Here is a 24,403-nt window from a genome sequence, read left to right as displayed (position 1 = left end):
GTGGTCTAGACAGGAAGATACTAGTCTATTTTGCAAGAGTTATTCTCTCGTAGGTTGAATTATAGTGATTTGTAAGCCGTAGGTTGATAAAATGGAAAGGTAATCCGATACAGTAGCTGAATTAGTGTTCAATATATTGATATTAGGTCACGCGCCAAGCAAATCTCATCAGCTGCTATTTGACCTTCTAAAATTTCTTCAATTTCACGCAAGAATTGTATGACACTATTATTAGGACGATGATAAATAGCTAGGAGCAATGATTCTGTGTTAGTAAGCGTGATTTTTACTGGCAGCCTTCCAGCTTGGTTTAAACACAGGTCCATAACTACAGTGTCATATATTGCCCTAACAAACAACGCCAATCCACCTCCTGGTCTTTTCTGGCGTGACATAAAATGGGCTTTGTAACCCTTTAATTAAATATAATAATGTGTATGTGATGATTATGTTGTGGGCGCAGGTCAGCCAGACGCACAAGAAAGCAACCATAGACACAAAGAGACGTCTTTATGACACGAACGGCACATGGGACGAATACGGGAACACGAACTATACAGATAAACTGGGTTAACTGTCACTGGCGAGCACTCACAGTTCTAACAGGAGTCCGGCCTTGTGGCGACGGCTCGGCGGACTTGCTCTGACGGCGGTGAGTACTGGCGGCGGTTGAAGCTCAGGATGGCTCCAGGACGTAGCCTGGTTCCGGAGCGTTAGCTCTGGGTCGTAGCCCGAGCTCGGCACCGTATCGGTGGGATGAGTGCCGGGACGAAGCCCAGCACAGCAGTGGGGTGAAAGCCGGGTCGACGCCGGTTCGAAGAACAGGACCAGGCTCTGGGACGTAGCCCGAGCCTGGCAGCACGGCAGTGGTCGTGCGAGCCGGGACGAGGCCCAGCTCAGCAAGACCCACGACGGTGGCAGAAGCCGGGGCGACGCCCGGTTTGGAGAACCGGACCAGGGCTCTGGGACGTGGCCCGAGCCCGGCAGCACGGCAGCGGTCGTGCGAGCGGGGACGAGGCCCAGCTCAGCAGGACCCGCGACGATGGTAGAAGCCGGGGCGGCGCCCGGTTCGCAGTGCAGGACCGGGATGCCGGGACGTGGGCCGGCGTTCGGTCCGCTCCATCTCGCTGCACAGCCCGTTCTGTCAGCCTGGCTGCCCCGTCGTTCCAGATGGTCTCTCCCGGCACGCGCACCGACCACGCGCACCAGCGACGCTCACTCCCGCGCTTTTCGGCCCCGCACGCCGAACACAAGCACGGAAAAGCCCGCGCATTTCACCTCTCGGCCCCGCACACCGAGCACAAACATTACTGGCATCCTCCTACCACAGTGTAATATATAAATGTATAATATAATAATAATAATAATATAATAATAATAATAATAATATAATAATAATAATAATAATATAAATAATAATGTTCCACTTGGTCGTGCTTACATTGAAAATATAGAGCCCACACAATAAAGAAGGCGGTACAAATCAATCCTAACTTTTTGATCTGGCTGAATCTAGTTACAACACTTACCGGGTACACAGCTAGCTATTTGTGAGAATAAAAGAAACGCTGGCTTTATAGGATTTCTTGTCATTACTCTTGTTAATGATGCCTGAGCTCTCCGTTGTTTACACATTGCTACAGCGCATTACTCTTGTGCTCTTTTCCCCTTTTCCCAGGTCAATTTGGTGGGCACCCGGCAAATTACCTCTTCATGCTGCTTTTCAACTGGATCTGCATAGTTGTATCCTTCTATGTTGGCAGTTGGTTGGCCTGTTTATTACCCTCACTGACGAGGGTAATAAACACGTCGCCTAGCTCATCCGAGAACTCCAGAATTTCTGCAATGAGCTTCTCTGCTGTAGCTTGTTGGCACAGCTTTTTACAGAAAAGCAGTGCGAGAATGGCACAGGAATTGGACAGGCCGCAGGGTTGACTACCAGAAGAAATTGTGCAACAGCAGCGTGTAAACGAGCACTGAACAGCGTGTATACCAGAGTACGTACTGGCTTGGCTCTTATGTAGAAAAAATCAGCAGGTATATATAACTATTTATCTAAACCGTGGGCTGATTCACGTTCACATTTCACAAATAGGTAAAATGGTCTAGTGCATGCCATTGATTGTGATGTTTAGTTACAACGCTTATCTCTTCTATCCAGAGAAAATAGAAGTATGTGTCATCTGCAGGGTTACTGTGTATTTGTAAAAGCTTTCGTCGCTATAGTCAGTGACAACCTAAGAATTCAGAAAAAGCTCTACCCACGAAAACGCAATGCAGCTGCCCTTTAATTCTTAGAGCGAGCCGATACAGCTGGAGCCCGCTCACAGCTCAAGTACATGCTCTGCTAGTTGTAATGCTAGGCTAATTGGATAACGAAAGCTTGTTGTTTTAAGGTAAAATATTACCTTTGGCTGAGAACAGGTATCAGCATGACTCACAATATTTACCCAGAGCTTTCAGGTTTAATACTAAAAGCAGTGACACAAAGACATATCTCTACGAAAAGAAAAACATCCGTTTCGAACACACAATACCCGTTGACGTCAAGGAAATAAGTGAACCCGATTGGTTGACACATGTTTTCAAATGTTTTAAAACAAGAACATAAAAACGTGAACTGCGCAAGACTAAGAGATTGGTTCGGGCTAAAGCGCTCACCAACTATCTTAAGAGAACAAGATCACTTTATGCATCGTTCTACTTTAATAAAATACCAGAAGTTTCCAACGTATTGTCATTCTCAAAAGTAAAAGATTTTGTACACTGCATGGTTATGGCAAACGACTGGGAATAATCACAGAAAACGATGTGAAGGGAGTTTTTCCAACAATGTTTCGCTAACTATCGTATAAAACAGATTAGAGTATCGTGCTTTTTGTATTTTTATTGTCTGACTATTTATCCAAAACATATGGCTACTGTATATGATGGCATGGAGGGTTGTGCTGTACATGTTGACTGCTTAAATATGTCATTGCTTACACTACTGCTTGTGCAGGAACAACATTCAGAAATGAGCCACGCGATGGACAAAGATAGAAAAAGGAAAGGAAGAGGAGAAGGCAACTTTATTTCATCAATTTGGCTTAGTGAGGAGTGGCTACCAGGCGATGCCTGAGAGCCACCTCCTCGGCTCTTTCAATGACTCAAAGTTGAATTTCCAGGCTCGGGTCCCGGAGTATTGCTTCCCATGCTTCAGGCAAGGGAGCGGCCGGGAGATCTGGGGGGGGGGGGGGGTCTGTCCTGCAGTCCCAGAGAATATGATATGAACAGGCTATGGACCCACATAATGAGCTGTATAGGTCTGTCAAGTCAGCGTAAAAGTGTGTGTATATTTGTGGCTTGAGAAAGGAGTGCGTTTGGAGCCGGCGCCAGGTGACTTCTTGTCCCTTGGTGAGCTTAGGATGAGGTGGGGGTTTTGTCCGTCTTGCGAGGCGGTAGTGTTCGCGGTATGTGATCAAGGAGAATGGGGAAGAAGGTGAGTAAACCTGTGCTTGTACTAAGTTATGGTGATGGAAAGTGTACGGTGGCCCGCATAAAAGCATCGATGTGTTCGTGGACTTCAGGTTCCATGTTAGTGGCACGCAAAGAAATAAAGTTTCTATTGTACTTAGTTTCCCTCTTGTTTCGTTTGGTAGTGGAACACCAGATTGCTTCATTCAGGCCAACGCACTGCCCACTCCCGCTCAATACGAGTCAATAGCATAATTGCTTTAGCGGGCTGACGAAATATTCTATCTGTTTATGTTTTGTTCTAATAAAGACAGACAGAAATAAGAAAGATGTATGAGAATTGTGTTTGTGTTCAACAGTGTATAAATAGCATTTTATTCATCAGTTGTCACGGAATATCGGGACACGTAAAATAATTATATCGTTACGCAGAATGGCTTTGGCCATTGACTACTAATGCATGTCTATCTTATTTTAAAGAAACACTTCCCTTGGTGCAAATATAGCCCTGAATATCTTACCCTTTTTCAATTTCGAATGTCAAGCAAACACAGAAAGGGAACTACGAGAACACTTTCCTGGCATTTATAAAGATTTCTTTATGTTCATTGAGATTTACTACTTTAAACCACGTGTCTTCTATGTAGATATTTGCAACTTTTCAGACTAGGTTGTTATCTAGGTGACATTTGTGCCACTTCTTAGTTCAAAACACGCAAAACAACCTGAATAACGGACGTTAAAATAACATCAATCGCCCTTCTTTAGGCGCTGAATGGCCATAGTTGCTCTTGTGTCAATAAGTTCTAATTACGCTCATGAACTAATCAGCCCTGTGGAACGCAAGTTCTTACATATATTTGAATTCGCCTCATTGCGAAATGATTCGTGGTGCCATCTGCGGTGCAGGTTGTGTACCACAGGATACAATACTAAAGGAAGCCCACGCTGACATTGACATGAAGCTGCTCATATATGTAGTACTTGAGAGGATTCACGCCATGAGTCCTTAAGTGTTTGCATACAGATATTCACACAAGAATACCATCTAGAATATGCGATGCGTGCAATTAAAAAATGAGAAACGACCGTAATCCTTGACTTAGGTGTCTGCTAGTGGCACTTGCACCTCGGCGTTGGTGTACCCGGCTGTAGGACGGGAAACCAAACTCGGAGGAGCGAGCGAACAGAACTGTCGGGAAACCGCCACACACAGAGGAAGCAGGCGAAAGAGCGAAGGAGGGCGAGGAGAGCGCGACGCGTAGCCCCCTAGCGGACGACGCACGAAGCGCACCTTACGCGCCCTTCCGCCGCTGACGTGCGAGCATGTAACGAGCACCGGTGCGCAGCTGGCGCGCGCGAGCGAATGACGGAGCAGGTGCACGCCGGGAGAGGAGAAGCGAGAGAGGAGGAAGTGACGTCACCCCTCGCTGTGTTAGGCAGGCTTTCACTCTGTCAGGTGGTGTGTAGTTCTAATTAGCTTGTTTTTATTTTAATTAGTAATGAGCGGGTACCCATGGTTTAAGTGTGACGTCACTTCTGGTCTTGGAGTTTCACGGGAATCCTGTACTGATGCGGTGGGTATCTAAAGTGTACGATTCTGTGCTTTGGTGTACTGCAATTAGACTTCCCTTATTGTTTGTAATTATTCCTGACAGTTAATTAGATTTTTACTAAACCTGTGCTCTGATGTCATCTATCATCAACCATAAATAGAACCATCGATATGGACGTTTTTATATTTTATGATTTATTGTTAATTTCGTCCCACTTCTGTGACAAACCGGAAGTCGGTCCCTCATTGGAAGTTGTTGCGCGAGAAACAAGAGTATTAGTCGGTGCTCGGTGCCACTAATAAAATACAATTGCAATGTCAGCGCTCTCAGTGAAAACATTAGGTATCGGTCAAGTAACAGCGTGTTTTGAAGGTGGAACCACGAAGAACAGATTTCGCACAGCTATTCAGAACGATCTGCCAGCCGGAGTCACCCGCCGTCTCTGTGGCCGAATCAACAAAAATGCGATGTTTTATAGTGGCGGCATCAACAAAAGGCGAAAAGCGGAGTTTTGTATAGTAGAACGTATCAAAATGCGCTCGTGGTCTGCTTAGAGGCCCGACACGAAGACCGCGAAAACGTTTTGTAAAATATAAGCTATGATTATGCAGCGAATAGTTTGCGTAAAAGCCTCCCGCGTGATTGAGAATATTTTAAGTGGGTGGGTTTGGCTGCACTGTGCAACATTTATTGCACGCCGAAACATTAGTATGCTCAAGATATCAATAAAATTCGTGGAGCGTCAATGCCGGCTTACGCCCATATTGAAAATCCGTCGGACGCTTCTGGTTCAGACTTATTTCTTTGAGGCGTAGCAGTTCTCTTAAACGTCAATGGGAGCGTCTCTGTTCTACTTCAACATTTCACGGAACTCAGCAGTTCGGTTGAGTCGTGCATGCAGTAATGCGCAGGACAGGGTCTACAAAGCGCCATCAGCATACATTGAAATGCGTCAAGAAAAGTGATCAGACTGTCTGCACACTTAAAAGAAGTTTGCATCCTTCGAGACTGATCTTGTCTTTACGTAAACAATAATCGTCTTCTCTCTTACGTGCCTTTCCTTACGTTAGCGCTCTGCGCCCGTTATTTTCAGGTCAATGGACTGGCACGAACGTTATCAGCTTGACATATCATTCTTGACAGGAAACTAACAAGTTGAGATTTTTAAGACAGAAAACGCAAGTAATACAGATGATGAACGCTGTCTGGGGACAAGCTACGCCCGAAGAATGTATACTTTTTTTAGAGTGCATTACAATATATTACATCGGAGTGCGACTGCTTCTAAGCTTGGCTAGACTCAAATGCACGTTTTTAATGCCTGAATTAGGTTACTGTTAGAAACGCAGGTCAAGCTGAAGATATAACAACGCATCCTAGTAGTTTGGAAATGTTCCCATTTGAAGTTATGCTGTTTAGATACATAAAGATACATAATTGAAGTTCATGTTTATATGAACTCCCAGCTGATTGTATGTTGGGGAGCTCACCGTAGTGTGCTGTTCTGGATAAACGAACAACACTGAAATAACTAGAATGTGTTTGTTCGTTGGTGCTTTCACCAGTACATAAATCAGCGTGATTTCTCCTATAGTGCACTTAATGTGAAGCCTATGCTATCGTTGGCAACTAGATTAGTGGCGCGAGATTGCGCTCTTAAGTTGCAAGCGGAAGATGTTCTATTTATTTTTTTACTTTTACGTATGTATATTTGTCTGTGACTGTACACTTAGCTTTCGAAAAGAAGGCCACAAAAGGACCATGAATATATATGTATGTTATCCTAACAGCAGCCTAACGGATGTGTACCACAGTTAAGGAGGCGCTAAGCAGAGGTCACCAAGCTGTCCTTATCAGGAAATTTGACGCAGTAGGCTGACTTTTAAAGTGGAGTGTGCTGCATACATTTGAGCCTGGTACAAAGAACTCCTTCGTTGTGCGAAATGTGTTCTCCATATGGTTAGTTCATTTTAATTGGATTTGCCCTAAAAACTAACATTAACAAGCCGAACAGGATGCAGAATGGAAGCTTTATATCCGAAACCATGCACACTGTGCTTATTAGATGAAATTGGTGATTGAAGCCTGTTGAAGTAGTGTCGACCTGATAAATGCAATTACAAGTTGTCAAGCTGCTGTTCACGTCATCGCAGGTCGAGCCTCGGACGTATATAGAAGATGCTTCTGCGAGGCTATGAAGGCAATCGATATCAACACCACTGGAGGAGCATTGGCGTGATCGGTGGTTTTCGGGTCATACTCGTCACTGGAATACGGAAGCTGTCGCACCTTTCCAAAATAGCTTATTCAGAGTTGTTCTAAGACACATCTACGCTGTAGCCTGCCACAACAGTTTCCCCTTGCTAGGCCACAGTTGGCAAGGACTGCATGGGCCACTTGTGATTACAAGGCTGTGCTGACGTCCCACATTAGGTCTTCGTATACATCGCGCAGCAGAAGGAAGTGCCAGCTTCATAAAAGAAGCTTATTTCTGCAGGCTTCCATGATTGAGACAAATGCCCTTGGCTTTAGGAATCGTTGCAGGACCCCTGGGAGGAAATTTCAATGCACAGGCGTTCATAAACCATTTCAGCAAGGCGTCTTCAATTTTATGGGACCTGACATTACCAACTTCCTAAGCTTTGCACCTGCTGCTCTGGCTTACTGTAGCCCTTCCATTTTTTCACAGAAATTGTAACATTTTCTTGAATTTGCGGCCTGCTACGCAGCCGTGATTGTCTTCGGGATGTAATTACGGAGCCAGCGCATCCACGAGTAAAAGAAGACAAGAAAAAGCTTAACACCAACGTGAGGCGTTGCGCCTGATTTGCTTTGTAGTGTGACATGCGCCGTGCAGCAGTCTGTCTTCCCCCGGCTCACCGAGACAATGACGCATCACGGTTCATTCCGTTCACTGTAACCGAACTAAGCAGGGCACCGGGTCGTTATAAGCGAGCGGCTCTCTCAATGACTTCTTCTGAAATTTTTTGGATGATGGTAAACTGTTCGTAGTAGCTAAATGTTTGATTTAAATGGAAACCGAGATGTGGGCTCCAGTTTAATAGCATTGCCTTTTCTGCACGTGCTACTTGATTCATAGCCGAAGGTTCAAAAATTTGCCGCCATCTGGCAAGTCACTTGGTGCTGCCCTTTATATAATACTCTACTTTGTAAAATGCCTGGGAGACCTTGACTTTTGAACTCAGATTGTCGCCCTCTTCTTAGATCTCATGGTAAGTGCATTCTTCATGTGTGTGTCTGGAGCTTTTGAACGATGTTACAAGACTGAGAAACATCCAGGTAGTGGGAAGTAGTATAAAAACAAACATGAAAGTGGGTGCGATAATAGTTTTCTACAGACAACCATGGTCATTCACCAATATATAATTGGGGAAAATGAAGTTAGCTGCCTTCAGGTACAGGATATCGCAAGAAGTTTAAGGCCAGCTACCCATTCGTCTTGCTTTCCTGTTTCACACACGTTTCGATGGGGGCGAAATGCGAAAACACCCGTATACTTAGATTTAGGTGCACGTTAAAGAACCCCAGGCATTCCAAATTTCCGGAGTCTCCCACTACGGCCTGCCCTCATAATCAGATCGTAGTTTTGGTACGTAAAACCCCATAATCTCTCTCTCGCTCCCCTGTTTCAAAACTTTCCAGTAATCGCAAATTGGTGGGAATTTAAGGAACTTGAAAAGTGCTTTGCACCGCATCACTTCGACAGGCAATCGCCGAAAAAGTTTGCTCTAAAGTTGTCTCACCGTCGCGACAGCTGCTCATGGACCCCTTGGTGCTGAGTGTCCTCTACGTCTGGTGTCAGCTCCACGAGAACGTCATCGTCAACTTCGGGTTTGGCACTCAATTCAGGGTGAGTGCATGAGATCACATTACTTTCCAAAGTAGGCAAAAAACGGAACTAATACTTTCCAAAACGGAAACTGCTCAGCAAATGTCAATGTACGCGAAGCCGCAAACAAATGAGTGAAATTATACTTACGTTGTTGGCAGGCGCGTAGCCAGGATTTTTCTTCGGGGGGGGGGGGGTGGAGGGGGGCTAACTTTTCATTATTCTTCATTAAGCTTCCCATGCTTGGTGCATAATAATACAAATGTTACCTTGAGCAGGCCCTTGGTCTTCCTGACTGCGTGTACCATCATTTACGTGTCTGGGGCGGGCGTTCGAAGGATATGCACCTTTGTTCATAGGCGACGTACCAGGCATAAAAGGGAGCAGGGTGCCCGCCGGAAAAATTTTAGGGGGGGGGGGGGGCTGCAGCCCGTAAGCTCTCCCTGGCTTCGCCATTGGCTGTTGGTACCACAGTCAAGTCATGAAGCTCAATAGTGCAAGTGTTCAGCATCACTAGCTAAAAGACAGGAATATTTTACTCTCGTACGCTCGTATAGAGCAAGCGCACTTATTCTCGACCCCCGTCATCATTTGACGGTACAGCTTGGGCAGGGGCTACGGCTTTGTGACAGGGCCACCTACGAAAAAGACAAGACGAGTGAATATGGCAGCATGCGTTCAATAAGAACAGGCTGATCACTACCATCGCCAATCGTTTCCGCCATTTCCCGCAGCCCCTGCAAGAGGTAGCTGCCACCTACAGGGGCTGCAGACTCAGGTCTATACCACTAAATGCATAGAAATTGAATTTTTTCTGAGAATGCTCTACCAGTCGAAATTGTTATGTTCCTCTCTAGTATGCTTTAGCGGTAATAGGAAAGGGATGTGGGCGCAGTGCACGCAATGACTTTATAGTAAAAAGGTAAGTTTGCCCATGTAGGCAGCGTCCACTATGACATACTGAGAGTGAAATTTTCGAGAGTCGGACGTCTGACCGGGGGGGGGGGGGGGGGGGTTCAAACGCGAATAACTACTTCTTGTATTAAACTGACGGGTGAGCCGCAGCCGTACTTGAACACCAAAAGTGTTTATTCCAAGAATGCCGCGGAATAAATAGCTTCGCCGGTGGCGGGTATCAGCACACTTGGTGATAACAAAAATGAACAGAAACTGATGCATGCTCTCTTGTTGCACACATGCGTCACTTCGCGTGATTTCACAACCTAATCGCATCCCTTCCCCCTTAGTCATCGACGCCGTAAAGTCACACAGGGTGGCGTTGCCGGGTGGAACGCCGGAGCGGCTGTGATGTCTCGGGCTCGTGAGGTCCGAGGGCGGGGCGTGAAGTAGGTGGGAGCGCGAACGAGGGGCAGGTTTTCTGGGTTGTTGTCCGGGGCACAGTCCCGTCTGAAGTTCGCAATTGGTACATGACGTGGCCAATCTGTACCAAAACGCGAGCAGCCAACCACTCGGGGCCTGTGCGTAAGTTTGTGGTGTACACGCAGTCACCGCACTGGAAACCTCGTTGTCGTGGCTGCCGAGGGCATCTTGTGTCGCTCTCGTCTGGATGAAGTCTTGATATGGCAGTCCCGAAGTTTTGGCCCAGCGTGACTTCTGCTGGGGATTTCCCAGTTTTGTAGTGCGGCCTAAAGTGCTGTTTGAAGAAAAAAAAACGAGATCTTGCATAATACTGTTCCTTGTCTCTGTTTCCGCAGTGAACACTTCAGTTCTTGTACGATACGTTCCGCCCGTCCGTTACTTGACGGGTGGTTCGGCGCTGCATACATATAACGTATACCATTTCGTTCCAGGAAAGCTTGGGTTTCCTTGCTTGCAAAATTTGTGCCATTATAAGACACGGCCAAGTCGGGTAACCTATACGCGGCAAATATTTTTTGCAATTTTTCAATTACCGTAGATGAATGGACAGACGGCATCACACCGATTTCCATTCAGTTCGAAAGGGCGTCCACCACCACCAGAAAAAAAGCATGCCCTGAACCGGCCCTGCAAAATCCACGTGTATTCGACTCCACGGCCGTTCTGGCTTAGTCCAAAAACGCGTTGGCGTCTTTGGTTCCTTCTGCCTGTTTTCCTGGTATGGCATGCAGTGTCTGAAGAACTCTTCGATCTTTTACTCTATTTTAGGCCCCACACGTACGTTATATATAGCGATTGCCTTCATGGCCCTCACTCCCAGGGGGTTAGCGTGCATAAGACTTAGAACTTGCTTCTGCAACGCCTCAGGGAGTACCACGCGGCTTCCCCAGAGCACAGTCACGATGTACGGAGAACTTGTTTGGTTTCACCTCGTACGCGGAATACTTCCGGGCTACACGTTCTTGCGGCCAGCCGTCGATGATCGATTGCTTCACTTATGACAGTTGGGAATCACGCCGGGTGAATGCTGCCGCTTCCTCTGTGCTGACTGGTGGGTACTCAACAGCTTCTAGCAGGAGTATGTCGCCCAGCGCCTCGGTCTCTTGTCAGGTTACCGGGGCCGGTAACCTTCTCAGGCAGTGTACATTTCCATGGTATTTGGTTTTCCTGGGTGCTAGAGCATGTATTCGTAGGCTGACAACAATAGATTTCACCGCAACGTGCGAGGCGAAAGAACTGCCGATATTTGCTTTTACCGATGGAACATTCCTAGCAGGGGTTTGTGATCCGTGAGAACAAAATTTCGTCCACAAAGATATTGGTGGAAATGTCGAACCCCCAAAATCACGGCTAAAGCCTCACGGTCAGCCTGAGCTTAATTTCGCTCCACCTTAGTGTTCTTGACGCTGTGGAGATGGGTTTGCACAAGGCTTACCCAACGAGCGACGGTCAGGAAAGGGCACGACGCTCCTCCACTCCGCAACGCACAAAGGCGCTACGGCAGGGTTCGTCGACTCTCCGACACGGCGCAGAGAAGGCTCCGGAGTCAGATCGCCAACCAACACGGGTTTATTCACCCAAGGTACAGCTCAGTGCTACAGTCACGGCGCTTACGGGCCAAGGCTCGCCGCAAGACCGATCGAGTACGCGCGCCCGCTACGCTAGGGCTAACCGGGTAGCGGTCCGCCAAGCGCAATAACGAGGAGTCGCGAGAACAAAGGTCTCATGTAACCACCTCGTTGCGAGCCTGTGAGCCTCTCTCGCGGCGAGGAAGCGCTCAGCGGAAGAGAGCTCGGGTGGAGAGGGTGCCCGGGGGCCGCCGCGCGGGAGGCCAATCAGGGCGCGTCCCGGTGACGTGTCTCGCGGGGCAAGTCCAATCCTGGGGGGGAGAAGCACGGTTTGCGCGGGAAAGTAAGTCCGGCGCGCTCGCCATGTCCGCCATGTTGCCGTTACGGCGGCGGTTCCCGGGGATCGAGCTAAGCGCCACGCGCGAGCTGGGGGACGAGGCGCGGGAAGGCACCTCGATCCCCACATTCCCCCCTCCTAAAGACCAAGGCCAGCCTCCAAAGTGGCTGACCGAGGCCAAGTGGCAAGGTTGACTCAGCCAAAGAGGGCTAAGCCAACGGGGCAAAGTCCAAGAGGGTGTCGTCGTCTTCCTCAGGACCAGGACAGGGAGAAGGGGCCACAGCAGTCCAAAAAGGTGAAGACGTCGCTTCTCTTGACACAAAGCCAGGGGTTTGCCTTGGCCACCAAAGTTCCGCACACTGGAAGGACCCCCTGCCAGGTGGAAGAGTCGGCATCCCAGGAAAAACGGGGCAGGGCAGCACCATGGTACAGCCAGCAACACTCGAGGTCCGCCGGACTGGAGCAGCCAGGAACGCGCGAGGCGTGGCTGCCATTTTGGCGCAGCAGCCACCACAGAAGTCACTGGGCTCCCCGGATTGCGCAGGAACAGCAGGCCGGGATAACCGGCAGCCAGGTCAGCAGCAGAAGCCGGAGCGACCCTCCTCGGCCAGGGGTCAGCGCCTGATTGGGGGCCAGCCACAATTAGCGGCAGCCTAGGCAGCAGGAGGCAAGGCTGGCACGTGCTCGTGGCCCCACGTTGGGCGCCAGTTATGTGGAGATGGGTTTGCACAAGGCTTACCCAACGAGCGACGGTCAGGAAAGGGCACGACGCTCCTCCACTCCGCAACGCACAAAGGCGCTACGGCAGGGTTCGTCGACTCTCCGACACGGCGCAGAGAAGGCTCCGGAGTAAGATCGCCAACCAACACGGGTTTATTCACCCAAGGTACAGCTCAGTGCTACAGTCACGGCGCTTACGGGCCAAGGCTCGCCGCAAGACCGATCGAGTACGCGCGCCCGCTACGCTAGGGCTAACCGGGTAGCGGTCCGCCAAGCGCAATAACGAGGAGTCGCGAGAACAAAGGTCTCATGTAACCACCTCTTGCGAGCCTGTGAGCCTCTCTCGCGGCGAGGAAGCGCTCAGCGGACGAGAGCTCGGGTGGAGAGGGTGCCCGGGGGCCGCCGCGCGGGAGGCCAATCAGGGCGCGTCCCGGTGACGTGTCTCGCGGGGCAAGTCCAATCCCGGGGGGGAGAAGCACGGTTTGCGCGGGAAAGTAAGTCCGGCGCGCTCGCCATGTCCGCCATGTTGCCGTTACGGCGGCGGTTCCCGGGGATCGAGCTAAGCGCCACGCGCGAGCTGGGGGACGAGGCGCGGGAAGGCACCTCGATCCCCACAACGCGTACGTCACAGGTTGCTCATTTTCTTCTCTGTTGCGATAAGACAAAACGGCTCCCACACCCACAAATGAGGCGTCGCATGACAACACTAACGGGGCATCTGTTTTAAGATGCACCGGCAACGACTTGAATGTCAGCCATTTCTTGAGGCTCCCAAACGCTGTCAAGTGGTCTCCCCCTCCCGTTCCATGCTACGTTGCTATTCAACAACCGATACATCTTTAACGCGACCTCTGTCCTGCCCTTCAAGAACCGATTATAGAAATTGATTATACCTAAACAGGCTTGTAGCTCCTTTGTGTTCTTCGGAGCAGGAGCCTGGTCGATGGTCTCGACCTTGGCCTTCGAGGGGTAGATGCCCTTAGCGTCGATCTGATGTTCCAGGAACTCAAGGCTCTCCTTAAAAACTGCCATTTCCCGGATTGAACCATGAGCCCCGATTTGGACAAACGACTGAGGACTTCGGTGAGCATCCGTGAATGTTCCTCGACCGGTGGCAATCAGGATGTCGTCCAGGTATACAGTAACTTTCGGCATGCCGGCCAGTACCATGTCCACGGTACTTTAATATACCCCAGGTGCAACACACACGCCGAACGGCAACCGACAAACCCTGTACAGCCCTTGCACTGTGTTTATCGTGAGCAACTCCGCTGTTTCTTCATCGACCAATAGCTGCTGATACGCCTGCGTCAAATCCAGCTTGGAGAAAACACCCCCAATTCCTAATTTAGCAAAATGTTATTTCCTTGTTGGTAGCGGATATACGTTACTCTTGACAGACTGGTTCACAGTCCTTTTATAATCCCCGCATTTCCTTAGGGAACCGTCCTTTGTCCGCAGCACAATTCGCGTTTCCCAGTGCACATATTGCGTGGATTGCAGAATTCATAGTTTCACCAAGCGGTTTAGCTCAGCCATGACTTCATCCCTCATGGCAAACGGGACGATGCGGCATTTCAGGCACCTGGGTTGGGCGCCCTCCTTGAGTTCGATGTGGATACGTGGTAGGGCAGCGCCTGCAAACGTCTCGCCGAAAACCTCTGAAAACGTTTCCCAAATTGCTTCAGATCTGACGTGGACGCAATGAAGACCCGTTATGCTGATCTTCAATGGCTGGAACCAATCCCGGCCCACCAGCGTGTTCCCACCGTTCTTCACCACAAGTAGTGGCAATTAAATTTTTTATCTTTGAACTTCGCGGGAACCAATGCTTTTCCCACCACGACCAGACCTTCCTTTGTCCAAGTCACTAGTTGCGTGTCGCAATCTTCCAGCTTCATCCGCTTCGCCACATGCAACTTTTGAAAATCGATCTGACCGCTCCGAAATCTACTTCTATACGCGCGATTTCATCCACAATCTCTACAGTGATGACTGAATCTTTGAATCGGCAACGCCATGCTGCATGGGTTCCAAAACAGCGAACACAATGCCATTGCCTTTCTGCTTGCTGGCTTCCATTCCTACTTTCGCGGTCAACTCTTGTTGGAATTCGTGCTCCAGCACCTTGCTCCTCATTACTTTTTGCTACTTGGCAACCGTTTCCGCCGTAACTGCTAACTCATATGCCGTCTCGAACGTTAGGTTCTTTTCAGCAACAATCGTTGTTGGGCCACATGTCCAAAATTCCGAAAACCAAACGGTCACGTAACATTTACTCTAGTAGAAACTTTGTACTGCCAAATCCACAGTGCTCGGACAACTTGCACGAAGCAGTGACAAGGTCAGCCACGCGCTCCCGCTCTTGTTGGTCTCACTTCGAAAACACGTACCTCGCGTATAGCTCACACAGGTTCGGGTTGACGTGGCTTGTTACTGCGTCGACGACGACTTGGTACTCCACATGCGGCGGTCGCAAAGACTTCAGAAGAGTTGCTATCAGGGAGTACGCTTGTAACCCACAGAAACTGTGCAACACAGCGCGCTTGTCCTCATCCGTTGTAAGCTTGTTTGCCGTGTAAAATAACTCAACGCGCTCGACATACTCTACCACGACGGGTTTTCACTAAGGTTGAACTCTCGAATGCGACTCCCGTAGGCCATGTCCCCCCCCCCCCCAAAAAAAAAAAAAAAGAAACGGCCCACGCACGGGTGAGACCGTACCTCGTCGCCACTGTAATAAACTGACGCGTGAGCCGGAGCCGTGGTTGAACAACAAAAACGTTTATTCCGACAATACCACGGATTAAATAGCTTCGGCGCTGGCGGGTGCGAGCACACTTGGTGATAAAAAACGAACACAGAACTGGCGCATGCTCTCTTGTGGCACAAATACGTCACTTCGCGTGATTACACAACCTATCACACTTCTCCTTTCCTTTATTTTTTTCTTCTTTTAATTTATGACCATTCTTACAATGTGGATGGTAAATTCAACATTTTTGCATATTCGACGTGTTAACAAAAACGAAAAAAAAAACAAAAAAGAATAAAGAAAAAACGGTACTTTGTACGGAGGGGAATACACACGCTATAAGTTCTGTTGATTTTTTATAGACTATTCGGCCAATTTGAATGGTACATTGAGCAATTGCACATATTGGACGCATTATCGAAAGAAATGCGAACCAGTGGCGAAGCCTACCGCTATCGCCAAACAACGCCAGGCAAAATAAATGGACAACTTGTCGCTGTCAAAATGCACGCGAAACACATGCCAGGGATTGAATACGGCGCGAGCTAATAAGAGTGCTTCGATTCGCGCGTCACAGCAGTATTGAATCGCGATGCCAGTTTTCGCTCAGTTTGCTTGCTTCATTTGCTTTTTGATTGACACAGAGAAATGCAGTGCCATAGCTATCTGAATTTCTGATCTCTCCTGTTTACGGCATTATCAAGATTGCGGCGTTGCGTCAACGGACAGCCGCGTGATCTGTGGTGCGATGAGACATCTCCCAAAGGCAGAATTTCCATCCGATTTCTTGCCGTGCACACTAGAGAACTGCGATTTTCTCAAAGCTTACTTCATAATTTTTTAGAATATCTTCGCGCGTGTGAAAATCTTTTTATCTAGTCGACCATTTTAACTGCCGAGTCGCTCCTAAAAGGGTGGGTGGGCAACGAGAGCAGTGAGCGGCATTTTTTCCGGCGTCCACAGTAGGGGTATGCTTACATTGAGAATAGGAAAATAACAATTGTGGGTAGAACTTTCTGGCCTGCCGTTGTACACTCATAGTAGCAAAACATCTAAGAAAGTATTCGGTTTTATTAGGCATGGTCGAACTTCTATCAGACCAACGTTCTGCAGTCTGCACATGGCACAGTATTGCATGACGGCGTGAATTACGACCATCATTTGGTGCCATTGCTTGTCCGAAGACAAATGGGGCATACTGCACATGAGTTGAAGTGTACGGACGGAAAATGCGCAATTCGTATGCTGCACTGCATTTTCAGCATAGCATGTTCTAGGGACAATTATATGTCACTCTCAGCCTATCAGGGCAAGTATGTTCGATGACAGTCGCTGGAAGCAATCCATGATTCAAGCACAGTATATTTTGGAAACCACAAGCATGCAAATCAAGTTTCTTCGGTAATAAAGAAGTTTGGGATGATTCAACAGTTCCATTTTTCTTCTTTTCAGCACTGCTGCAGAAAACTTTGACATGGTGTCTGCTTAAGTGTCTTGAGGAATTGTCGGCCATAGGCCATGTCATAAGAGATATTACAATTCTCGTCAGATTGTCAAAGCTAAACAATATTGTGCTTCCCCAGTTTATAGCATTAGGTGCCTTTAACCGGCTGTTACGAGAACTAGTGCCCGTGGCACTCGGCATGGTCTGTGCTCTGATGCGCACGCTCGGAACGCGCAGCTGTTGGAGTAGTCTGGCTTCGAGGGAAGATTAAACATCTGTTTGGGGGCTTGGTGTCGTTATTGAGGACCACAGCCGAGTTTGAGAAGCCACTGTCTCACAATGTTTAGGAGAGAAGGCATCTGTAAATTCTGAGTTTCTGCGTTTGGACCCTCACTTTGGCCACGGAATACTTTTCCAAGCGTATGCCTTCAACAAGACAGCTGTGTAATTTGCGCCAAATGTTCCCCTTGCCTAAGTGCCAAGTGGCACTTCTCTTTCGATGCGAAAGCATCAAATGGCCAATTGGGCAAAAAAGCCGTAGTCTGTACACGCAAAACGACACCTCAATTCCCATTGGCTACGACGCCACTTCATGATCACTCCTCGACGGCGCAAAGCGGATGAAAGGGAACACCTGCTGGCTCGCCAGGAGTTGCATGAAGGCAGAGGGCATCGCCGCGACGCCACGTCACCCTAGCTCGCGCTCTCGGATGCCGGCGCGCGGTCCGCATCTTTCTCTCTCTCACCCCAATTGGGCTTAGCTGCTGTGGTCGCCTGCCGACCTTGGTGGCCGCTGCTGCTTCGTCAGTCTCTGTCGCGCAGGACACCGGTGGTGTGCGTGCATCTTGCTTCTACTTGCTGGCTCGGGCAGCACGTACCGCTATAAAGTTGAAGCAACTACATCGTCGGCGGCCGCAACCTCGGTAGTAGCGAAACGTGTCCCGCCAGTACACCGCAGACAAAGTAAGGAAGCGAAAGAACGCAGCAAAACAAGTGAAGGGGCCGTCAGCGGACCAGCTGAATGGGAATGAAGACATCGTGGCCACCGAAGAAGACGGCGTCCAGCTCGGCTCTCCCCGCAGACATAGCGAACGCACTGCGTAGAATAAATGCACTTGATTTCTCAGCAATATCGTCCAATGATTTCCGGTCTACAGCCAACATGCTAGCATAGAAATTATAAACAAATAGCCCGTACCAGTTATAATCGCAAAAGTCGATAACATACCTCGCAGCAAAACTCGAAAATATTAATCGCAGCGTAAAACTTGATGGACCGCTCAACGCCGTTCAATTAGACATTAATGCTTTCGGATTCACAACTCATAAGAAGGGCTTAGGTGTCCTCTAAATTTTGGGCTTTTTTCTTTCTGAAGCGGCTGGACTACTTGGCAAGGCTGAAGAACTCACAGGATGGTTACCAGTGGTGTGCGAATGTTGAAGTGTGAGCTGTGCTGCGGAGTATGTGTTTTCGCTCCCGATCTCCATCTCGCCGAACCACTTGGGAATCTTTGTGATATGCGTTCTCCATGACATTTCAGTGCAAAGGATGCTTTATAGAGTTCTCGCTTAGGCTAGTACACTCATCTTCCACACTCGAGTGTTTGTCAGCTTTCTAAGCATACAGTGGCGCAGCCGAAGGTGGTATGACGACGACGCTATGACGACAATGGAATATGACAATTATGAAATGATGATGACGGTTCAATGATGACAGCGTGTCAACGAGTGTAGGACGATGATGGTGGGAAGACCACAGTATGGCGATATTTGAATGAGGACGATGGCGTGAAGACGACGGTATGACGAGAATTGTACAACAAAGTTGGAATGCTGACAATAAAACAACTATGACGACATGTAGACGACGACACAATGACGACGATGATATCACAACGGCGTCGTAACTACGATCGAATGACAACAGCATGATTACGATGAAATGAAGAAGAGCGAATGACGTCCATGGAACGACGAAAGTATGGAGACAACGGAATGACAACTAGATGCCAATTTGCGCAACTTCATCATTAGCTGTCGTCATTCAATCGTAATTGCCGCTGTCGTCATACTGCCGACGTCGTTTTATAGACGTCGTTGCTTCTTCGTTATTTCACCCTAACCATGCTGTCTGTCGCATTGGTGGAAGCGCACATGGTGTCGCCGCGCACCCGTGGAAACACCTTCTTGCGTGTCTTTCGACTCTCTCACCTCTTCATTCACCTCTCTCGCTGTGGATGGTGTCAACGGTGCGAAACTTATAGTAACGAGCTAAGAAAAGCTGCAGCTTTAGAAATAATGAATTAGGTTTTCAAAGTTCACTGCTTCCATCTTGATGAGCATAAATACATTTCTTAGTGTGGCTCGCACCCTGATGGCACACAGGGTGTTGGCTGGGACTGAAAGACCACTGTAGTAGCAGCCTGGGCCATGTGATGACTACTGCCGCTGCAGACGGTCATCAGCTTTACTCGACCACATGTGCATACGTACAAGCGAAAGCATTAGTACCACTGGTAGTGCACCTAAAAAAACGAAATAGAAATATTATAGAACTTTTTCTACGTTTGTCAGGCCAAACATAAGCGCGGATTGAGGTGTTGCCGTTTCCTGGATTTCCTATTTGTGTCTGTGTTGTTGCGTTCTTTTCTCTGAGTTGTGCACCAAACTATGAAAACAGCACCACAAAGATACACAAGTTGTTGACTCACTCATTGCGATATCTGGGTAACACATGCCTTCTCGTTCAACTGTATTGCAGGCCATCTACATTCCTTGGGTCCTGCTTGTGTTTAACATGGTGATCAGTGGTGGGTAAGTTATCCAGCCATGTTGTTTCTCAATGGGATGACACCTCCCTGTAGCTCTAGGGTCTTTGAACGTGTGAAACTGCTCAGGTAGCATGTAGTGATGGTTTCACGAAGGACTATAAACAAATGTACAGTCGAAAAGAAAGGCTTACAGATCTCTCGAGTGCCTCTCGGACCTCTCGCAGCGTCAGCTGACGTCGAGAACAGCCCGAGGCCAGGGAGAGAGAGAGAAATAACTTTATTTTGCCCAAAATGTGGTTAGAGGAGGGGGTAATAACTAGAAGCCCCGGCCGTCCCCCCTTTAGACGGCGGCCGGCAGCCCCTAAGCCGTGGCGGCCTCTTCAGCCATTTGGACTACTCTTGCTTGAACATCCGGGTCCGAGCTGAGCAGCACGGTCTCCCATTGCTCCTCATTTCTTATTATTAAACTTGGTTGTTGTGGTTTTGAACAGTTATTAATATGATATTGTTTCTTTGGGCATGCCCAGATCATGTGTTCAAGGTCTGCTCGGTTGTTACGATGCTTATATATGTCTGTGTATACGTCTGGGTGATAGTGACTGAAGGCAATGGGATTGTGGAATGTGTTGGTTTGTATTAGCCGCCAAGCCACCGATTGCCCCTTGTTAAACGAGCAATGTGCTGCCGGATATCTAGCCCTGTCTAGTCTGTAATGATCAATGATTTTCCTAAAGGAAATCAGCCTATCTCTGCCTGGCCAGCGGATTGCGAATGCGTCCGTGTTGGTCTTGGTGACGTCGTCTCGGTCTGCGAACCTTGAGCCGCGTCATGCGCATTCACGTTGCCTGGCAGGCCAGAGTGAGCTGGTGCCCAGATGATTTGTATTGCGAGGTTTATCGTCATTTTGCCTGAGCGATAATGAGCTCTACAAGAGGAACTTTGAACACAATGAGGAAACATTCTTACTCGTCGTGCCATCAGCCATGCGACCGGAAATCTTGTAAGCTTGCCATGACGAACCGTCATCGGGTCACTTAGGTGTCAGCCGGACGTTCGCCAGAATTCGACTCAGATACTTCTGGCCTAAGTTATTAGCATCGGCTGCAGCATTACATGAACACATGTCGGGAATATCAAAGGCGCAAAACACCACCCGTCAAACCGGCCGGCCTTCTCCAATCCATAGACCCACCGAAGACCCCATTTGAGCAAGTTGAAACGGATCTGCTTGGACAGTTCCCAACGTCATCTACAGGGAAGAGATGGATTGTAGTAGCGACAGACTATTTAATACGATATGCTGAAACTGGATGCCTTGAGCGAGGAACGGCAGTTGAAGTTACCATGTTCTTCGTTTATAACATAGTGCTGCGACATGGTGCATGAATGGTCGTGATTACGGATCGAGGAGCAGCCTTCACAGCTGAGTTGATGCAGTACTTGATGAAGATGACTCACACCAGTCACAGGAAAAGCACTGCATACCATCCCCAAACAAACGGCCTGACGGAATGTCTAAACCGAACCCTGGCCGACATGCTGTCCATGTATGTCGATCTCGAACATAAGACATGGGATGCAGTTTTGCCTTACGCTACTTTCGCCTATTATACGGCTGTTCAAGAGACAACTGAGGTCACTCCATTTCAACGGAACTATGGCTGCATAGTCACAACCACACTGGATGCTATGTTACCAGTAGATACTGACAACAACGGCAACCCATACGACGTGGACGACTTCCTCCAACGAGCTGAAGACGCCCGGCAGTTGGCACGGTTCCGTATACGCCATCAACAACATAGGGACGCAAGCTACTACAACCTGCGCCGCAGAGAAGTTTAGTACCAGCCAGGCGATAAAGTGTGTTATGGACACCAGTGCGTCGTCGCGGCCTGTCTGAAAAACTCTTTCGCCGATACTTTGTTCCTTACGAAGTTATTCGCCGAGTAGGTGACCTGAATTACGAAGTCATACCTCATGGACAAGAGCTATCAAAGCGCCACAACCTTGCGGAGGTCGTACATGTAGTCCGCATGAAGCCGTGTTTCGACAGGCAATGAAAACACTTCTGCATATGAAATTTGTTTCACACGCATCGGGACGATGCGTTTTCGGAGGGGGAGTAATGCCGCAGAGATCTCTCCACGCGAAGTATCCTTCCAGGCGTCTCATCGCACCGCCGTTAGAAGAGCGCCAGCAACGCCTCGCGCATGGCGAGACAGCGCGTGTCTCTCGTGCACGCGCAGACTGCTGCGGGTGTGCTCAATCTACGGACGTAGTTTACTGCGGAACGGGATCCTGTTAACTCTGCTTGCCGATTGTGTAACTGTGCTTTAGTCTAAAGTTTCCGGGCACAAGTTTGCCCACAATAAACCAGTTTGTTTAGTGTGCTTCATTGAAGAGTGCTACAATATTGACAGACAGCGAAGAAAAGTGTGCGTCTGCTATGCATTGTCATGCTTCTTTGTTTTACGGAAATGTATCTTGTTTACAGAGAACTAGTTGGCGTGTGTGTGAGAAAGTTCGTAAGTTAGTGCGACGTACAAGTGTTGCGCATATAGTCATGCAACAATGTAAAATGGCTAGCAGGAAAGTTTTGTATTGTGGTGTTTTATCGGCATTGCTTTGCATTTTGTGCATTGATCGTCGTGTAGTTGCAGGTATTAATTTGTGCAGTGAATAAAATTGTACTGATTTAGAGTTGCGAGAGAAGGAATGATAAATTTATGTGAAATAATTTGCCAGGGTAAATATCATTGCATCGTGCCGAAGCGGGTAGCATGAACCATTGGCTTGTGGCTGTTTGCAGATTACAAGCACTCGCTTTATTACTCTTTCATGCTTTGTTATTCAATAATATGCCATCTAGAATGTATTGTAACATATTGCCACGAGATATTGCCATTGTCTGCAATGTGATCTTCCGGCTGGCTTAATAGTGAACAGTTTTAGTTTCACATGCGTGGAGAAGTGTCAAGCACATCTTCAAGAACGTAACTTCCGAGCACATGCCAGTCCTTTCTTCAAATGACAAACTGTAATGCAAGGCGACCACATTTTGAAACTGTTCTTCTGCCTTGACACCCTAAAAGGTCGTTCATACCTTCAGGGGCGACCGAACCAGTGCGCTCGTCATGGGCTTCACTAGCGCGACCTTACTAAGGTGCAGTTTCTTTGGTTTTGCCCTCTTACCAATGCCTTAACGAATGCACATACTTAGTGGAAATACCAAACTTTCTAGTTCTGGTAGCGAGAGCATATCTGGAATAGTGCCTGCACTTCGTCTCACCCACCTTTTGCAGCGTTGACAAAACTAAGGGTCTTGTCAGTCAACCAGAAGAGAACGAGAAGAAGCATTCCTCCGTTATCCGCCATCTGATCACCATACCTAATTGAGGGGCAGCTTGGCGGCATATTTAACAGCGCACAGTGGGCGAGCTACCGTCCCTTCTCTGGAATACGCAGCTGGCTCTCGTTACCGAATGACTCACACGCCCCGAGCCTTCGCAGCACTGCATGGAATTGGCGAGGCGGAGCGTAGGAGTCCTATAGGGGCCGTACTAGTAGTTCTCAGAAAACCTACGAATACTGCCTGTCGGAGCCTTTGATTACGCACTTTCCTGCTTGGAGAACACGGATGTGTAAGTAGTAGTGAAATAGCTCTACCTGAACATAATCTGTAGTAATTTTTTTTAAATAAATAGAGCTCCTTTGATCTGTGCCGTTGTCAATCGTGTGTAGTTCTGAACGGAGTGCTGCAGTGCTCAGTAAAATTGTGAACGTATTCACTTCCTCTCCTCTCTCCCCTCCTTACCTTATAGGGGCCTGTATGAGCTCATCGGCATCATGGTGGGGCACCTCGCATTTCTCCTGTTCACGTAACTGCAACTCTTCGTGCTACAGATGTCGCGCTATGCGCATGTGAAGGGATTGCTTATGTGACTGAAAAGATGAAGCCATTTTGCCCTACTAAAACAAAAAAGTATCATTTTTTCATAGCAAGAAATAATAAAAAAATTGGAACACTCAAATAATTTTTTAGATAAGCATATTGAGCTTGTTAACCAGCATGACATTGTTGGTATAGTGTTTATTGTCATTTCAGCTCAATTTTAATAATCTTCGAAGTAAGTTTCCTGCCGTGGCTCGCTCTAAAGCTCTTATGCTGCTAAAAAGCAAGCTGCCAATCTATCATGAACTACTCACCTTTCAGTTTAGCTATTGTAGTGTAATTCGGCAGACCACATCGCAAACATGAATAAAAGAATAACAATACAAAAGGTGCTCCTCCGCCACACTGCAATTACATCGACGAGACAAACTTTGTCACAGAAATACTAAGTTATAGAGTAGATCGATATTATAATACCGCGTTCTCTAGCTATTTTATTTTGCAAAAGAAAGGGACAGTGACGTTTCCCTTAGTGAACGCGGCTGACGCTTAAGTGTACAGGTGCCATAGCGCACAGGTGGCTATTGGCCATCGGTGTGCCTAGACGCCTAGACTGTCAGCATCGCAGATCGCTTTCAACATGGGGCTCCCGCGGCCGCCCTATCTGTTCC

At 48.2% G+C, this 24,403-nt stretch overlaps 1 protein-coding gene across 1 annotated transcript; it reads left to right on the top strand.

The window, feature by feature from the left end:
- Positions 1–259: 259 nt before the first annotated feature.
- LOC119462365 (derlin-1-like) lies at positions 260–23,788 on the top strand. Its single transcript, XM_049672954.1, has 6 exons — positions 260–269; positions 1,679–1,743; positions 8,219–8,245; positions 8,788–8,883; positions 19,828–19,880; positions 23,662–23,788. The coding sequence occupies exons 1-6, from the start codon at positions 260–262 to the stop codon at positions 23,720–23,722; spliced, it is 312 nt and encodes a 103-aa protein (XP_049528911.1). The 3' UTR covers positions 23,723–23,788.
- The last annotated feature ends 615 nt before the right edge of the window (positions 23,789–24,403 follow it).

This window comes from Dermacentor silvarum, chromosome 8 (genome assembly GCF_013339745.2).
Source record: "Dermacentor silvarum isolate Dsil-2018 chromosome 8, BIME_Dsil_1.4, whole genome shotgun sequence".
Taxonomy (NCBI): Eukaryota; Metazoa; Arthropoda; class Arachnida; order Ixodida; family Ixodidae; genus Dermacentor; species Dermacentor silvarum.
Note: the sequence above shows the minus strand (reverse complement) of the source record. Positions and strands in the feature narration are given on the sequence as shown.